Source organism: Pyrus communis, chromosome 12 (assembly GCF_963583255.1).
Source record: "Pyrus communis chromosome 12, drPyrComm1.1, whole genome shotgun sequence".
Taxonomy (NCBI): Eukaryota; Viridiplantae; Streptophyta; class Magnoliopsida; order Rosales; family Rosaceae; genus Pyrus; species Pyrus communis.
Window position 1 is genome coordinate 24,206,717 of NC_084814.1, and position 12,652 is coordinate 24,219,368.

At 37.3% G+C, this 12,652-nt stretch overlaps 3 protein-coding genes across 3 annotated transcripts; 1 reads left to right on the plus strand and 2 right to left on the minus strand.

Annotated features, from left to right (window-relative positions):
• Positions 1–1,496: 1,496 nt before the first annotated feature.
• Positions 1,497–1,859, minus strand: LOC137710233 (protein SOB FIVE-LIKE 2-like). Its single transcript, XM_068449168.1, has one exon. It carries the CDS (start codon positions 1,857–1,859, stop codon positions 1,497–1,499), a length of 363 nt encoding a protein of 120 aa, XP_068305269.1.
• A 4,355-nt stretch (positions 1,860–6,214) lies between these two features.
• LOC137711013 (ceramide synthase 1 LOH3-like) lies at positions 6,215–8,884 on the plus strand. The gene is made up of 6 exons (XM_068450204.1): positions 6,215–6,487; positions 7,161–7,390; positions 7,518–7,673; positions 7,775–7,960; positions 8,123–8,307; positions 8,520–8,884. Exons 1-6 carry the CDS (start codon positions 6,332–6,334, stop codon positions 8,552–8,554), a joined length of 948 nt encoding a protein of 315 aa, XP_068306305.1. The 5' UTR covers positions 6,215–6,331; the 3' UTR covers positions 8,555–8,884.
• Positions 8,885–8,994: 110 nt separating this feature from the next.
• Positions 8,995–12,358, minus strand: LOC137711011 (uncharacterized). The gene is made up of 6 exons (XM_068450203.1): positions 11,880–12,358; positions 11,226–11,368; positions 10,944–11,087; positions 10,263–10,448; positions 9,894–10,018; positions 8,995–9,513 (listed from the first exon to the last, which is right to left on the minus strand). The coding sequence occupies exons 1-6, from the start codon at positions 12,091–12,093 to the stop codon at positions 9,288–9,290; spliced, it is 1,038 nt and encodes a 345-aa protein (XP_068306304.1). The 5' UTR covers positions 12,094–12,358; the 3' UTR covers positions 8,995–9,287.
• Between the last annotated feature and the right edge of the window lie 294 nt (positions 12,359–12,652).

A 12,652-nucleotide genomic window follows, 5' to 3' on the forward strand; every position in this document is an offset into this window, starting at 1 on the left:
GTGAACAATATTTTTATTTTTGAGTTTTCGTAGTCCGTTTTCGGCCCGATGAGTAAATAGTTGGATGAGGATGAGGGAGAGAGAAGTAAGAGAGAGAGAGAGAGAGAGAGAGAGAGACCAAGGTAGGAAGTAGGATAGCGAGAAAGGGATGGAGGAAAGAGAGAGAAACTGATGAAGAAAAAAAGGGGGGAGAATTTTACTTCGAGAAAGAAACATGGTAAGTACTATCACCTTTCAATTATAGAGAGGTAAAATTGTAAATGCAAAACGAAACATCTTATTTATTATGATATTCGATACATGCAATTCTCATGACTGTTAAAGCCGACACACCATGATCATTGCTTAAGAAAAATAATAAACACATTTTTTTCTCTTTCCACGCACTAATGTAATCGTCTTTAACCTTGTCTTTTATTTTCGTTTTATTTATATAAACTGATGACTGCAAATTAAATAAAAATATGGGAGGAAAAAAAAAAGGTTTAATTATGAAAGAAATGCCTTTCTAAATTAACTTTTCCAGTGCCCGCAGAAAACTTTTAAAACTTAAGCAGGAAAAAAACAAGGCAAACGTTTGGAATTTCCGAGGAAATGGCTTAAATGCAGAACTGTGTTGCTGTTCTCTGCTGCTCTTTCAACGTATCAAGGATCTAACGGCTAAAAATCCCGTGACGGTATTAAAAATTCCCACATACAGTACCTTAACAGCAACCAGAAAATATAATTCTATGCATTTGGCGTTAACAGAAACCCCATGAAACATGCTGGTCTATATTTGGAAGCGTCAACTTACCATATTCTGTTCTTTGGTCAGATGATACGGCTATAAATTAACTACTCACCAACTTACTATCCTTTTGTAATTCCGCCAACCACACTTTTTAACTCCTTTTGCTTTTGTATAAGAAATTTTTTCCAGAACGTGATTCGGTATATCAAGTAGTATAATATAAGTGGTTGAATACTTACAAATAAATTTACATTTTTGTATCAGGCTGTGTAAAAAATTTCAACCAGTTTTGTATGGAGAATGTCTTTGGTTTGGTTATAATTCTACTAAATTCACCATGTTCTACTATTTACAAGACGCCATTCTTGAGTATTCGCTTGATTTGAGTTGGATATGAAGGCCCAAGTGTTTCAATAAACTTATCTCGTTCCGTTTCATCAAGCGAATTCTCAAACAATAGTTCTAAAAGCCAATCCACGCATCTAATTTCTCACAACTTATGGATTAATACAAGCATATTAATCCTAGTTATCTAATAAAATAAACAATAATACTTGATTAATTTATTGAATATATGCTTACACCAAAAAGTTAATTTGATATTGAAACCATAGTCATAAAAGTAAATTGCACCCCAATTTTTATTAACTGAGATGCAATTAATCAGCTACAAAATAATAATAATTAGCTGATGATTAAGAACAACAAAAAACCTCTAGTTTTAATTTTTCCTTCCCCAAAATACCCCTTTCCGGTTGACCTCTCATCGTTTCTTGCCATGAATCAGCAGTGCCTTCTCTTTCTTCTCCTCCTTCTTTCTCCTTCCACCCCTGGTTTGCTTCTCCTTCTCTGGTTTCTTCTTGCCCTTTTTCTCAGCTGCCACCCTCTCTTTTCCACATGGACGGCCGTGATGATGACTCGGACCGGAGGATGCATCAGAGACCATTGAATCATCACTCTCTTCATCCTTATGATGACCACCATAATTTTTTCCACCATCATCATCTTCTTCTTGATGCATGCCACCGTCGTTTTCGCCTTCGAAGTGGGAGCCAATGTACATCGTCCACCCGGACTCACTGCTGTGGCATTCCTCCACACCTCCAAACACTTTTCCAGACTCCATAACTGAATCAACAGAAACCAAAACAGGGGAAAACAGAGTAAAACAGAGGAAAGCACAGTGAAAACAGAACTAAGAGTTTTTATTGTAACTCGTGGATAATATCTTTCTCTTCAACCAACTGTGTCTAGGACTCAAACCCTCCCCTCTCCCATTAGTTTAGCTCAGAGTATTTGTTAAAGAGAAAAGAGAGAGAAAGCAAGGCTTACCAATCTCACATTTGAGAGCAACACCCCAAAAGCCAGAAGCACTTCTCTCCCTCTACTTATACAAAAAGCCAATAATCTGGCTGCAATAACTGTGAGTGCTACTACCACACTGCCTGGAAATCTAAATACCAATAAATTCTACTTTTTTACCGAGCAGAAAGACAGCTAGCAAGCTAGAAGCTGCTGCCAGTGAAAGTGAAATACTCCACCCTGCACACACCAAAGCTTAAAGCTTTTGCCTTCTCCCTTGAATTTGAAAGGACATTGGTGGTTGCTCTCACTAGGGCTCATTGGGTTCTCTCTCCACGTGTCCTTACTATTATCAAGGGAAAGAGGAGGGGCATAAATGCAGATACGGAACAAAGAAAACAGAGTAAGAGAATAATATTATATGAGTTCCATACATGGTGTTTTTAATAGGGATACAATAGGACCTATTCACTACCTCATTTAGCTTTCACAACTTGAATTAAAATCCCTACTTGTCTTTCAAAAAGGTACATCAATTTTTGAGTATATGAAATATGTTTACCGTCGTAGCGTTCTGGTTTAATAATACGTTATCACGTGAAAGAAAAATTTACAAAGAACAATGTATTAAAAGATTAGATATCACGTGACAGTGCATTAGTGTTATTTAAGTTATTTTCCCACTTTATAATGACAAGAATATGTGAAGTTAAAGTGGTTGTGTCATAAATGGATCACGCATCTTTACGTGTTTTAGCTTTCTTATAGTTGAATGATAAGTTTAGGATCGTGTTTCACGTAATAACGAATAAGTCCCTTGTAAATTCTTCTCTCTTTGAAAAGACAAGAATTTGCAAAAGCTAAGGTGTCTTTATCTTAAACGTGTTTTGACTTTCCATCGTTTGCGAAGTTTGGAAGAACATCACATTAGCATCTCCGTTTCGTGCGAGTTCTATCTTGGAGTTGTAGGGTTTTATTCGATAAAGAGATAGGAACTAGTCAAAATTCTGTTTCTGCTAGGGGCTGCGATGCTCTCCACCCAAATTGATTGTGTTTGACGATGTGTGTCTCCTAAAAGCAAAGATTATGCTTTTTTTTAGGGATTTTTTGAAATAGATCTAAAGTAACTAAAAATTAGACCTATTTCAAAAATTAAAAGTTATTAAAAATTGGACCTATTTCAAAAAGTAATCTATAAAATTGGACTTATTTCAAAATTTCCCTTTTTGTTTGTATAGATAAGGATTGTCTATCCTCCCACTTCCAGTGCCCTCCTGTTTTGTATGGTTACGGTTAAGCCACGTCAACATTTTATGTATTTTTTTTTTATAGAGATAATAAGACAAAAATAAATAGTAATATAAAATGTTGACGTGACATAATCATAACCACACAAACAGAGGGCACCGGAAGTGGGAGGACAGACAATCCTTGTCCTTTTTGTATTGGTATTGGGGGAAGAGAAGAAAACAGAACACATGTCCTAATCTAACAACTCAATAATCCCAATATGCAATCCAGCTTGCTAATTAGTTTATATTAATTCAATATATAATAATATTATTTTTAAATCAAACGATCTTTATTAACTCATTTCACCGACCAATCTTATAAAAAAAAACAAAGCTTCCATCTCTCTTTCACACAAACTAAAAACTCAAATTTTCTAATCCTTAGATTCATAAACTCCAGACACCAAGATCCGAAGAGAATCCAAATTCCGTCAACCCTAGCACCCTAATATTGTAACACTTGTGTTGTATATTCATGCATGCTGCCGTAAATATTGAAATTTCACTTCAACTTAAAGAAAAGTAGTGAAGAAACCGTGTGCTTGTCTTGCTATTTATTGCTCTGCTTCTGTGTTTGCTGTACTGCTTTTGCAAGGAGGTAAGTATTTTATTTTATTTTATTTTTTTTTTTGGACAATGCAAGGGGGTAAGTTTGGATGGGTGAATTTATAGTGATCGATCGGACAGATATCTTCCACAGGTAAAAAGTAATATTTACTTCTGTATTAACTTCTTGAAATGATAGACATTGTTACAGTCTCAGATGAGATGAGCTGGTGACATTATGAATGTGCAAACCCTAGAAGCCAATGGTACAAAGGCAAGTGCCAGAAGAACTTCCTTACAACCAGAAAATGTATCCTCGTCAGATTCTTTTTTAGGGGATCCTAGATATTATGTGATCATAACCGTTCATCGTACATCGTACGGTTAGTTTTCATTAGGTACTATTTATATTTAATTTTAAATTTTAAACCTTGAAATGATTTCTGACCGCACGATATATAATGAATAATCATGATCACAGGATCCCCAGGAAAAGGATTTTCCTTACAACCGGAGGATTTGAGACCCGTTTCAGATATCTATGTTCAGAAGCCAAAGATCAGGAGATTCGGATTGTTGATTTTGTAATGCGGCTTGCATTAGTCCTCCCACTGGACCACGTTATAAATTAAGAATCTGAATCTCTCTCTTCAATAGCCCGAATCTCCTAATTCTTACACTCCAAATAAATTCAAAGAGAATCCTGACTCCAACAGAATGACTCTAAGACCAAAACTCATAATGACTCTAAAACAATATCTCAAATCAATCATGCATTGAAATATAAACATCTCTTGTGCGTAATTGAATGACATCATCTGGTCGTTGATAAGTACTCCTTCTCGTGTAATACATAGCACTTGGACATATAATTGACAATTCGTGTGACGGTGGGCCCTCTTTGGTGAGGAAAGGGCAAGAACAAAACGAAGTTAAAAGAGTTTAAATACAGGTTGGTTTGGGCCACACCATGACCCCTATACTGTTGACCAAGATTTTTGGCTGTTTCCCACTTCCAATATCTCTGCAGTGGCTGGAATGGAACGTCCACTATTTGGACTCGCAAACGGATAATGATTGTCCCGTTTGTGTCATTTTTGTTTTAGATCTGTTAACTTAACGAGTTGTGTTGTGTCAAAATTATTATCTAAACGGATTTTGATTAGGTGACCCGATAACAAACTAATTTGTTAATAAATCGTGTCGTTTTGTGTGGAGTTAACTGGATATGCAAGAAATTTTATGCCTAATGTTTAGATCTGGCAAACGATATCTTATCGGGTTCTTAACGGGTGATCCGATAATGACTTGACTCGTTAATAAATTTTTAACGATTGACTCCAATAAACGATCCGACTCGTTAATGGATTAACCCAAAACATGTTTTTTTTGTATCATTCTGTATCAGGTTAACATATTATGTAAGAGATTGTCAAGTTTGCACTATTATCATACCCCATATATATATGTGTTCATCTATATGTATGTATGTATACACATATATGATATGAGGAGGAGACATGGGTGAGGCCCATCGGCCCATGTATAATGGTAGTATTCTAGCTGCTTGTCCTATAGAGGTGATCACGTCACGATTTGCTTCTCCCTTGTCTTCATTGTGTTTTTGCAACGGGGACAACGTTGTCTAAAGCTGGATTGTGTGTGTGTTCTTGTATTATTAGCACAAAATGTTGTGATAATACGTTTGTGTTATACAAATTCATTTCAGTTACCAGAACTTTTTTTTTTATAAACGCTAGGGGTTTCTCAAGGTTAATTTGACGAGTGCATGTATGCACTTTGTGCCAACATAAATTTTATCTTTGAAAATCTAACGGTCCTCGATTACTCAGTTTAAACCACTGAATCAAATTCAGTATTCAAATATGTATTAGAGCTAGTCACTATGCACCGTCACTAACTTGGCTACAGCCTGATCTATTGTGATGACATAAGCTATTAACCTTCTGATAAAGAAAGATCTCTCTTTCAATTAAGAAATAGTTTCAACCGCGTTAACTATCCATTATATGTTTGCCACATTTTCAATGTCCATCTATCTAATATACGCTAGCCACATGATGAATCGGTAATAAGAGAGTATCACTGCTTGTTGTGACATTGAGTGTGCATTCGAAAAAATAATATATAATTCATTTGGGCCAATTGGATTGTTTACTTAAATGGGCCCATGTTTCCAAATTTCACAAAACGAGGTCCGCGACTTTGCAGTGGACCGCCCATGGATAATCCAAACCGGGTTATCTAAGACTGCATGACCCGATTAAATATGTACCGTTAAAAACCGTTGAAGTTTTTTGCGTACGGTTTCAAAAGTCAATTGCCTTTAATCTATATTCCACTTCCACCAATACGACGCCTTCCGGCGACACTACCGATCCTCCTCCGCCGCCGCCGCCTCCTCCTCTGCCTCCGCCTCTTCAAACTCTTGGGTTTGATGGAGGAAATAATGGGTCTGTCTGGAATCAGTGATTTGGTCAAACTCAACTGGGAGGAGGAGTCGTACCCAGTGCCCAATGACTTCTTTGTCCTCCCTTTGTTCGTTCTTCTCTTCCCGTCACTCAGGCTCTTCCTGGACATTTTCGTCTTTGAGGTACAACTCTTTGCAGCTTTCGAGTTTATCGGACGATTTAATTTTAGTGCACTATGGAATGGAACTAGTTTTGCACTTTGTAATTATTTGTGGGAACTGTATTATGATTAAATTTCAATTTCATTCACTTGATGCTGCTTTCCTTTTTATCAATAACTATCGTTCGTGAGATTTGAACTCGTGACATGCTTCAATAAAGCGGAGACTGAGTGCCACTAGACCAGATGATCACGTGCATTAACTTGATGTTATTTTAGTACCATCAAATTGTGGAAAATGGTAACAAAATTGGGTATCAGGCTGCGTTGGTAACATTTGCAGTTTAAAGTTGTGATCTTTTCACTTTGATTTGGTTGAGTTTTTATTCTTGTATTGTCATTCATGAAAGCTGTGATCTTTCGCGGTTGCTTGCAATCCCACATTCCAATTTGTTGTGTAAAGACAAATATCATGTCGAAATTATTAGTCATAGGGAAATGCTAAGCTTGGAAAATCTCTCTTCGTATCAAACTATGAAGAATGCAAATCTCACCATCTGAAGCTTTTCGTCGATATAATGTTGATCCACATTACGTGTTTCATTGCTTGTGAGGGTTTATATACTTTGGTAGACTTGAAAATTATGGTCCTTATCAGTTTGAGTTGTACTTTTTGTTGTTATTTTTTATGGCAGAGATTAGCAAAGCGCCTTTTGTTTGGAAAGAAGTATGCATCGCTGAATGTTGAGACCCGTGATAATCGGAAGAAAGTTAATAAATTCAAAGAGTCGGCATTCAAATGTGTTTATTTTTTCACAGCGGAGCTTTTGGCTCTATATGTTACGTACGATGAGCCTTGGTTCTCTAAAACCAGATATTTCTGGGTAGGGCCTGGCAATCAGATTTGGCCCGACCAGAAAACCAAGTTCGTCTCTTAACTCAGTTTAGACATCAGGTTTTGTTTACTTTGATGTCTGATGATATGTGTAATTTTGCTCTACAATCAATTGCCTTTTGCATCTCATCTGGCCTGACATATTTCCTGTTGGCAGATTAAAATTGAAGGGGCTTTACATGTATTCCGCTGGATTCTACATCTACTCCACCTTTGCTTTGGTGTTTTGGGAAACACGGCGTTCTGACTTTGTAGTGTCAATGTCTCATCATTTAGCAACTACGATTTTAATTGTGGCGTCTCACATATTCAAGTAAGTTTTAAAGCATGTCAACTTGCTTCTTCGCTTTTTTCTTATTCAGGCTAGCCTCTATCTTTTCGTGTGTCTTAATTATCTGTTTTGTCCCTCTGCAGGTTTTCTCGAGTAGGCTCGGTCATTTTAGCTCTCCATGAAGGATCTGATGTGTTTTTAGAAATTGCAAAGTTGTCAAAATATTGTGGCTTTGAAATGCTTGCCGGCATTGCTTTTGTTAGTTTTGTTCTCTCTTGGACGGTACTACGTCTTATTTACTTTCCATTCTGGATAATATGGAGTACCAGGTTAGTTAAATGTGCAGAGAGAATTTTTCTGTTTTCCCTTCGGTGTTAACATTGGCATAGAGAATATATCATATACTTATTGAATTTCCTTGTTAAATGACGCTTTTTTTCTCATGATATCGTATACAGAGATTAATTTTTGGTTCCATTTGTTTCTGGCAGCTATGAAGCTCTTCTGACCTTGGACAAGGAGAAGCACATAGTGGATGGATCTATATACTATTACTTGTTTAATACTCTTCTAATTGGCTTGCTCTTTTGTCATATTTATTGGTGGAAGTTGATGGTTCGGATGCTCGTGAAGCAAATTCAGGCTAGAGGGAAAGTTGATGACGATGTTCGATCTGGTAACAAGTTCTTCTATTGACAGTTTTATAAGTCGGACATATACCTTACTTGCATAGGGGAAAACGGTAATTGAAAAATTGGATTACCTGCACGAAACCATGACAGCAACTGGCCGGAAAAAAAATGATTCAAGGGTTTTAGGGATTTGTCCATTTTCAAACTAATGTCAAATGTTTTAACCCGCTCACTCTACCTTTCCTGTTTACCGCAGATTCTGAAGGCGAGGATGATGAACACGAGGACTGACAGTAAAAAGACAGTTCAAACTCAAGTGAGGTGCCTATGTATTCTTTAGACTACACTGAAAAGATTGTCAAACAATTTTTATGAGATCCATATCATGTCCTTCAAACAGGCAGGTTTCGTATTCACACGAGCAACCTTGTATGTTGTGATTCTTAAAGAAATGTGCTTATAGAAAGGCATTGAGCCTGTGGAAAATTGAGAATGTGTATGTATTGTTGATATCTGAAAACAGTTGAGTGAATCGATGATATAGGATGAAAAACCACCGCAGCGTTCTACCCCCGTAGGTCATGAAAGATCGATTATGATAAAATTAGTATTGTTCGAGTTGTAGTTGTACTATGAACGAGTTCTTGGTTTAGTCGTATTTATCTTCCCAATAATTGAAGAAGTTCCAAGTTTGAATAAGTAATTAAACTTGCTGCTCGCTTAATGAATCGAAATTATTGTGTTGTAACTAATCGAAAGAATTCGAGTCAAGGGAGACAAGCAGTTTGATAACTTACAAGCACGATAACAATAAACGAATGCACAAACTGCTAATCCTACAGCAAAAAAGTAAGAAGTATGTAATACTGGAGGAGCTACTATAAACTCAGTTGCCCTATTAACCCCTTGAGTACAAAAGAAAACGCACGACGTCCATCCGACTTCAAGGACCTCTGCCGAAATGTGCAATGTCGACATGTGCGGAGGAAGTTCGTTTTCATACTTTCTTTCCTTCTATATTATCTCACTTGGAGAACTTGGCGATCAACTTGTCCACGTGAATTAGGATATCGTCAATGCGAGGACGGACTGCAGCCTGCGGCTGAAGCATCCATGTGACAAACTGGTGAAGAGCATCTGGATATGGAGGATTAGGTCCGGCTGGCCACTTTATCTGCACATTGACTATGGCCAATTGTAGGCTTCCTCCAGATTCGCCGAGTGCATATTCAAAAGGAGACATTCCGTACCTGTTAAATAAAAATCGGGCATCAGAACTGAGAAAAAAAATAGTGACAGCAGCTAACTAGAGGCAAAGTTTTGCTTCCATGGCAGACGAGAATGATGCTGATCATGGTACTGAATGAGTATTTGGCAGTAAGCCGTTACTATGCGAGATAACAGAATGATATTATGTATATTCAATATCTTAATAGCCTTCACAAGCACGCAACAAAGGTGTCACATCCATGCCAGATACTGTTATGTATACGTATACATACACTTTAAAACAGTTCCTTAAACAACGCAGCATAAAACGTTCACTACTGCGGCAGAAGGTAGACGATCAATACGATTTTCAAACTTCAGAGCTATAATAGTAAGTTCAAGAAGAAGGTTCAGTACTCACAGTATTGCATACAAAGTGCATCCTAATGACCATACATCAGTTCTTTCATCAATATCGGCTTGGCTTGGGCAATCCCACAACTCTGGAGCTCGAAATGGTGCCGAGCAATGCTCAGACGCCCATTCCTACATAACAAGCGAGTTAAATCACTTCAATTTTTTTTCATCCAAAAGTTACCAGATGAGAAAACTAAACATTAAAGAGGTGTCTTTCTTTGAAGACATTAAACCAATTGAAATCAAAGAGATACAAATACGCAACATCAGATTGCATTAAGCATACTGAACAAAAAAAATATTAGTTACTATTTCAAAAAATAAAATTTAAAAATACTTTTAGAAAAATCCAAAATGATTTCAAAATATATACCTGCAACTGTAGTGCCTCTGTACGAGAGCGAATTTGCCTCCTCGCAGGTCGAGCACTGCCAAAATCCATCAATATTGCAAGAGGTGATTGTCCTTTTCTATGGGTTATCAGAACGTTACCAGGTTTGATATCATTATGTGCATATGGTGGATCGAAAGTGTGCATATGCTTGAGTCCTGCACAAAGCTGTAACATAGTTTTTTCTAGGTTAGAATGCTTTTGATGCTTCTAAATATGTTTTACCAACAAAATATATCACTGTGGGACATAAAAAAGCAATTGGAATATGACACATCAATTGCCCCGGAACTTGGTAGCATTGCTGAAGGCTTTTAGACCAGTTATATTATTTATAGATTGCTTAATAAAAAGTTAACATGCTGTAACGTTGTTTATGGTGTTACTGAAGGCTTCTTTAAAAAAATTTAAATGCATCACACAATCTACAGTTTCTTGAGCAGAAAACAGCAAAGACTTTTAATTTGATATCAAACACTGCACCTCAGTAATAAAGAAAGTCACATTGAGAGCTAAACTGTTGTACAATGTACAGTTAATCACTAACATTTTGATGTTGAGCGGTATCATGACATCATTAGTTCAGATTGACATTCCCTTCTTTCGGAAGTGTAATAGTTTCAAGTTAAAAGGGAAAAAATGCGGGATGAGATATTCATTCACCTGCCGGAATATTTGAAGAACATCTGAGGTGGAAAATAACTCCTTTTTAGCTTTCATAGTCTTGGCATTGTCCAGTAATGTTCCATCCAGATGAACGGGAAATAACAAGTATGCTTCATGGTTCCAAGATTGTTCTTGTGTAGTCTGTCAGCCAAAGAGAGAATTATAGATGAATCGATTGCAAAACCGAAAACAATGATAAAATTGACGGAAGGCTCCCATTCCGGGAAAAAACCTAAAGTATTGTATACGCCATATGAAACTTAGTACTCCAGATTTAACCTTAACGGCAATAATGGCATGATCAAGAAGTGGAAGCAGATTGGGATGACTGAAAAGCGATGAAACACGGATCTCCTCCTTCACCAACTCCAGCTGCTCGCTATTCTGAATGAGAACTTTTTTCATAGCATAATTTCCATCATCTGCGAAAGAATATAGTACAAGCAAGCTGTAATAATTTCCGAAATTGAATTGTAAACCGATCGATTGCCGGAGCATAAGTCAAGCATAAACAGTAACAACATGAAGGCCAAATCACAAATGCATTCGTCACTGGAAGGTCGAAACAATGCCATAGGCTCAGATCAAACATTAATATTACCAAACAATCGATGCATGCTACCACTCAACACATTCGAAGAACAAAAGAGTCACACTTTAAACTCAATTCAGCAAATTCATTGCAATCACCATTGCTTCCCCGCTCAGAGAATCAAAACCAATAATTTCAGATTCATATATCCATATGACCCAGATCACTAATTCCTCAAAGATACAGACTTCAACCATTTTCAATTCAAATCAGTGCAACCCAGATCACAGAATCCAAAACAGCTCACAACCCAGATCACAAAATTCAAAACATATCACTACCCAGATCCCAAATTCTCACAAACACATCAAAAAATCAACAAATCCCATAAATTGAATCACCTGAGACGTGAGAGGAATCCTTGAATTTCTTGGCGAGGCCGCCACCGCCGGAGGCGGAGGAATCGGCGACCACCTCCTTGACCAAAAACACATAGGCGAACCCACCTTCCCCGAGCTGCCTCACGATCTTGAACCGATTCTCGTTGATCCACACGTCGCCTCCGCCGTTCACGGCGTCGTACAGAGCGCCTAAACCAGAGAATGTGCAACCCATCTGGTATACTCGTTATTCAGCTGTTGATCCTCTCTCTCTCTCTCTCTCTCTCTCTCTCTCGAATAAATAAATAAATCCAGAAACCAAAAAAGGGAAGCTTTCAAAAACGGAATCGTGTTTTCGAAAACGGATTCGGAAGAGCTGAGGAGTTCATGTCAATCAGTCAATGGAGGAGGAGGATGGTAATGAGAAGGAGCTTGAGTGTCATTTGGGCTTCGTGTTTTCTATCTGTTCAAGGTTTTAATTTGGCGATGGATCTCTCAAATTACAAATCTGACCCACACATGACACATGGATGCATTTTTTTGGTTCTTGAGTAACTCTCACTTCCCTTCCATTTCTTTCTGTTATATCGTACCAAAAGCCACCCTTCAATATAAATAAATTTTAATTTTTTTAAGAAATTGATTAATTTGATTTTCTTTTTGTCAAATCTCAATCACTTAAATGATCATTTTTTCCTCATGTGATTAAGGTTCTAAAAGGCGTTAGCTGCTAGTTGAGCGGCAGTCAAGGGCTTAATGCTTAGACGGAAAGTACTAGGACATATTAAAAATAT

Excerpts from the sequence above, each read along its gene's own strand:
- LOC137710233 (XM_068449168.1), bottom strand. The coding sequence starts at position 1,859 with ATGGAGTCTGGAAAAGTGTTTGGAGGTGTGGAGGAATGCCACAGCAGT.
- LOC137711013 (XM_068450204.1), top strand. The coding sequence starts at position 6,332 with ATGGAGGAAATAATGGGTCTGTCTGGAATCAGTGATTTGGTCAAACTC. Across the intron at positions 6,488-7,160 it reads TGGACATTTTCGTCTTTGAG|AGATTAGCAAAGCGCCTTTT; the intron begins GTACAACTCTTT and ends TTTTTATGGCAG. Across the intron at positions 8,308-8,519 it reads TGATGACGATGTTCGATCTG|ATTCTGAAGGCGAGGATGAT; the intron begins GTAACAAGTTCT and ends TGTTTACCGCAG.
- LOC137711011 (XM_068450203.1), bottom strand. The coding sequence starts at position 12,093 with ATGGGTTGCACATTCTCTGGTTTAGGCGCTCTGTACGACGCCGTGAAC. Across the intron at positions 10,019-10,262 it reads CAGAGGCACTACAGTTGCAG|GAATGGGCGTCTGAGCATTG; the intron begins GTATATATTTTG and ends CTTGTTATGTAG. Across the intron at positions 9,514-9,893 it reads TGCACTTTGTATGCAATACT|GTACGGAATGTCTCCTTTTG; the intron begins GTGAGTACTGAA and ends TTTATTTAACAG.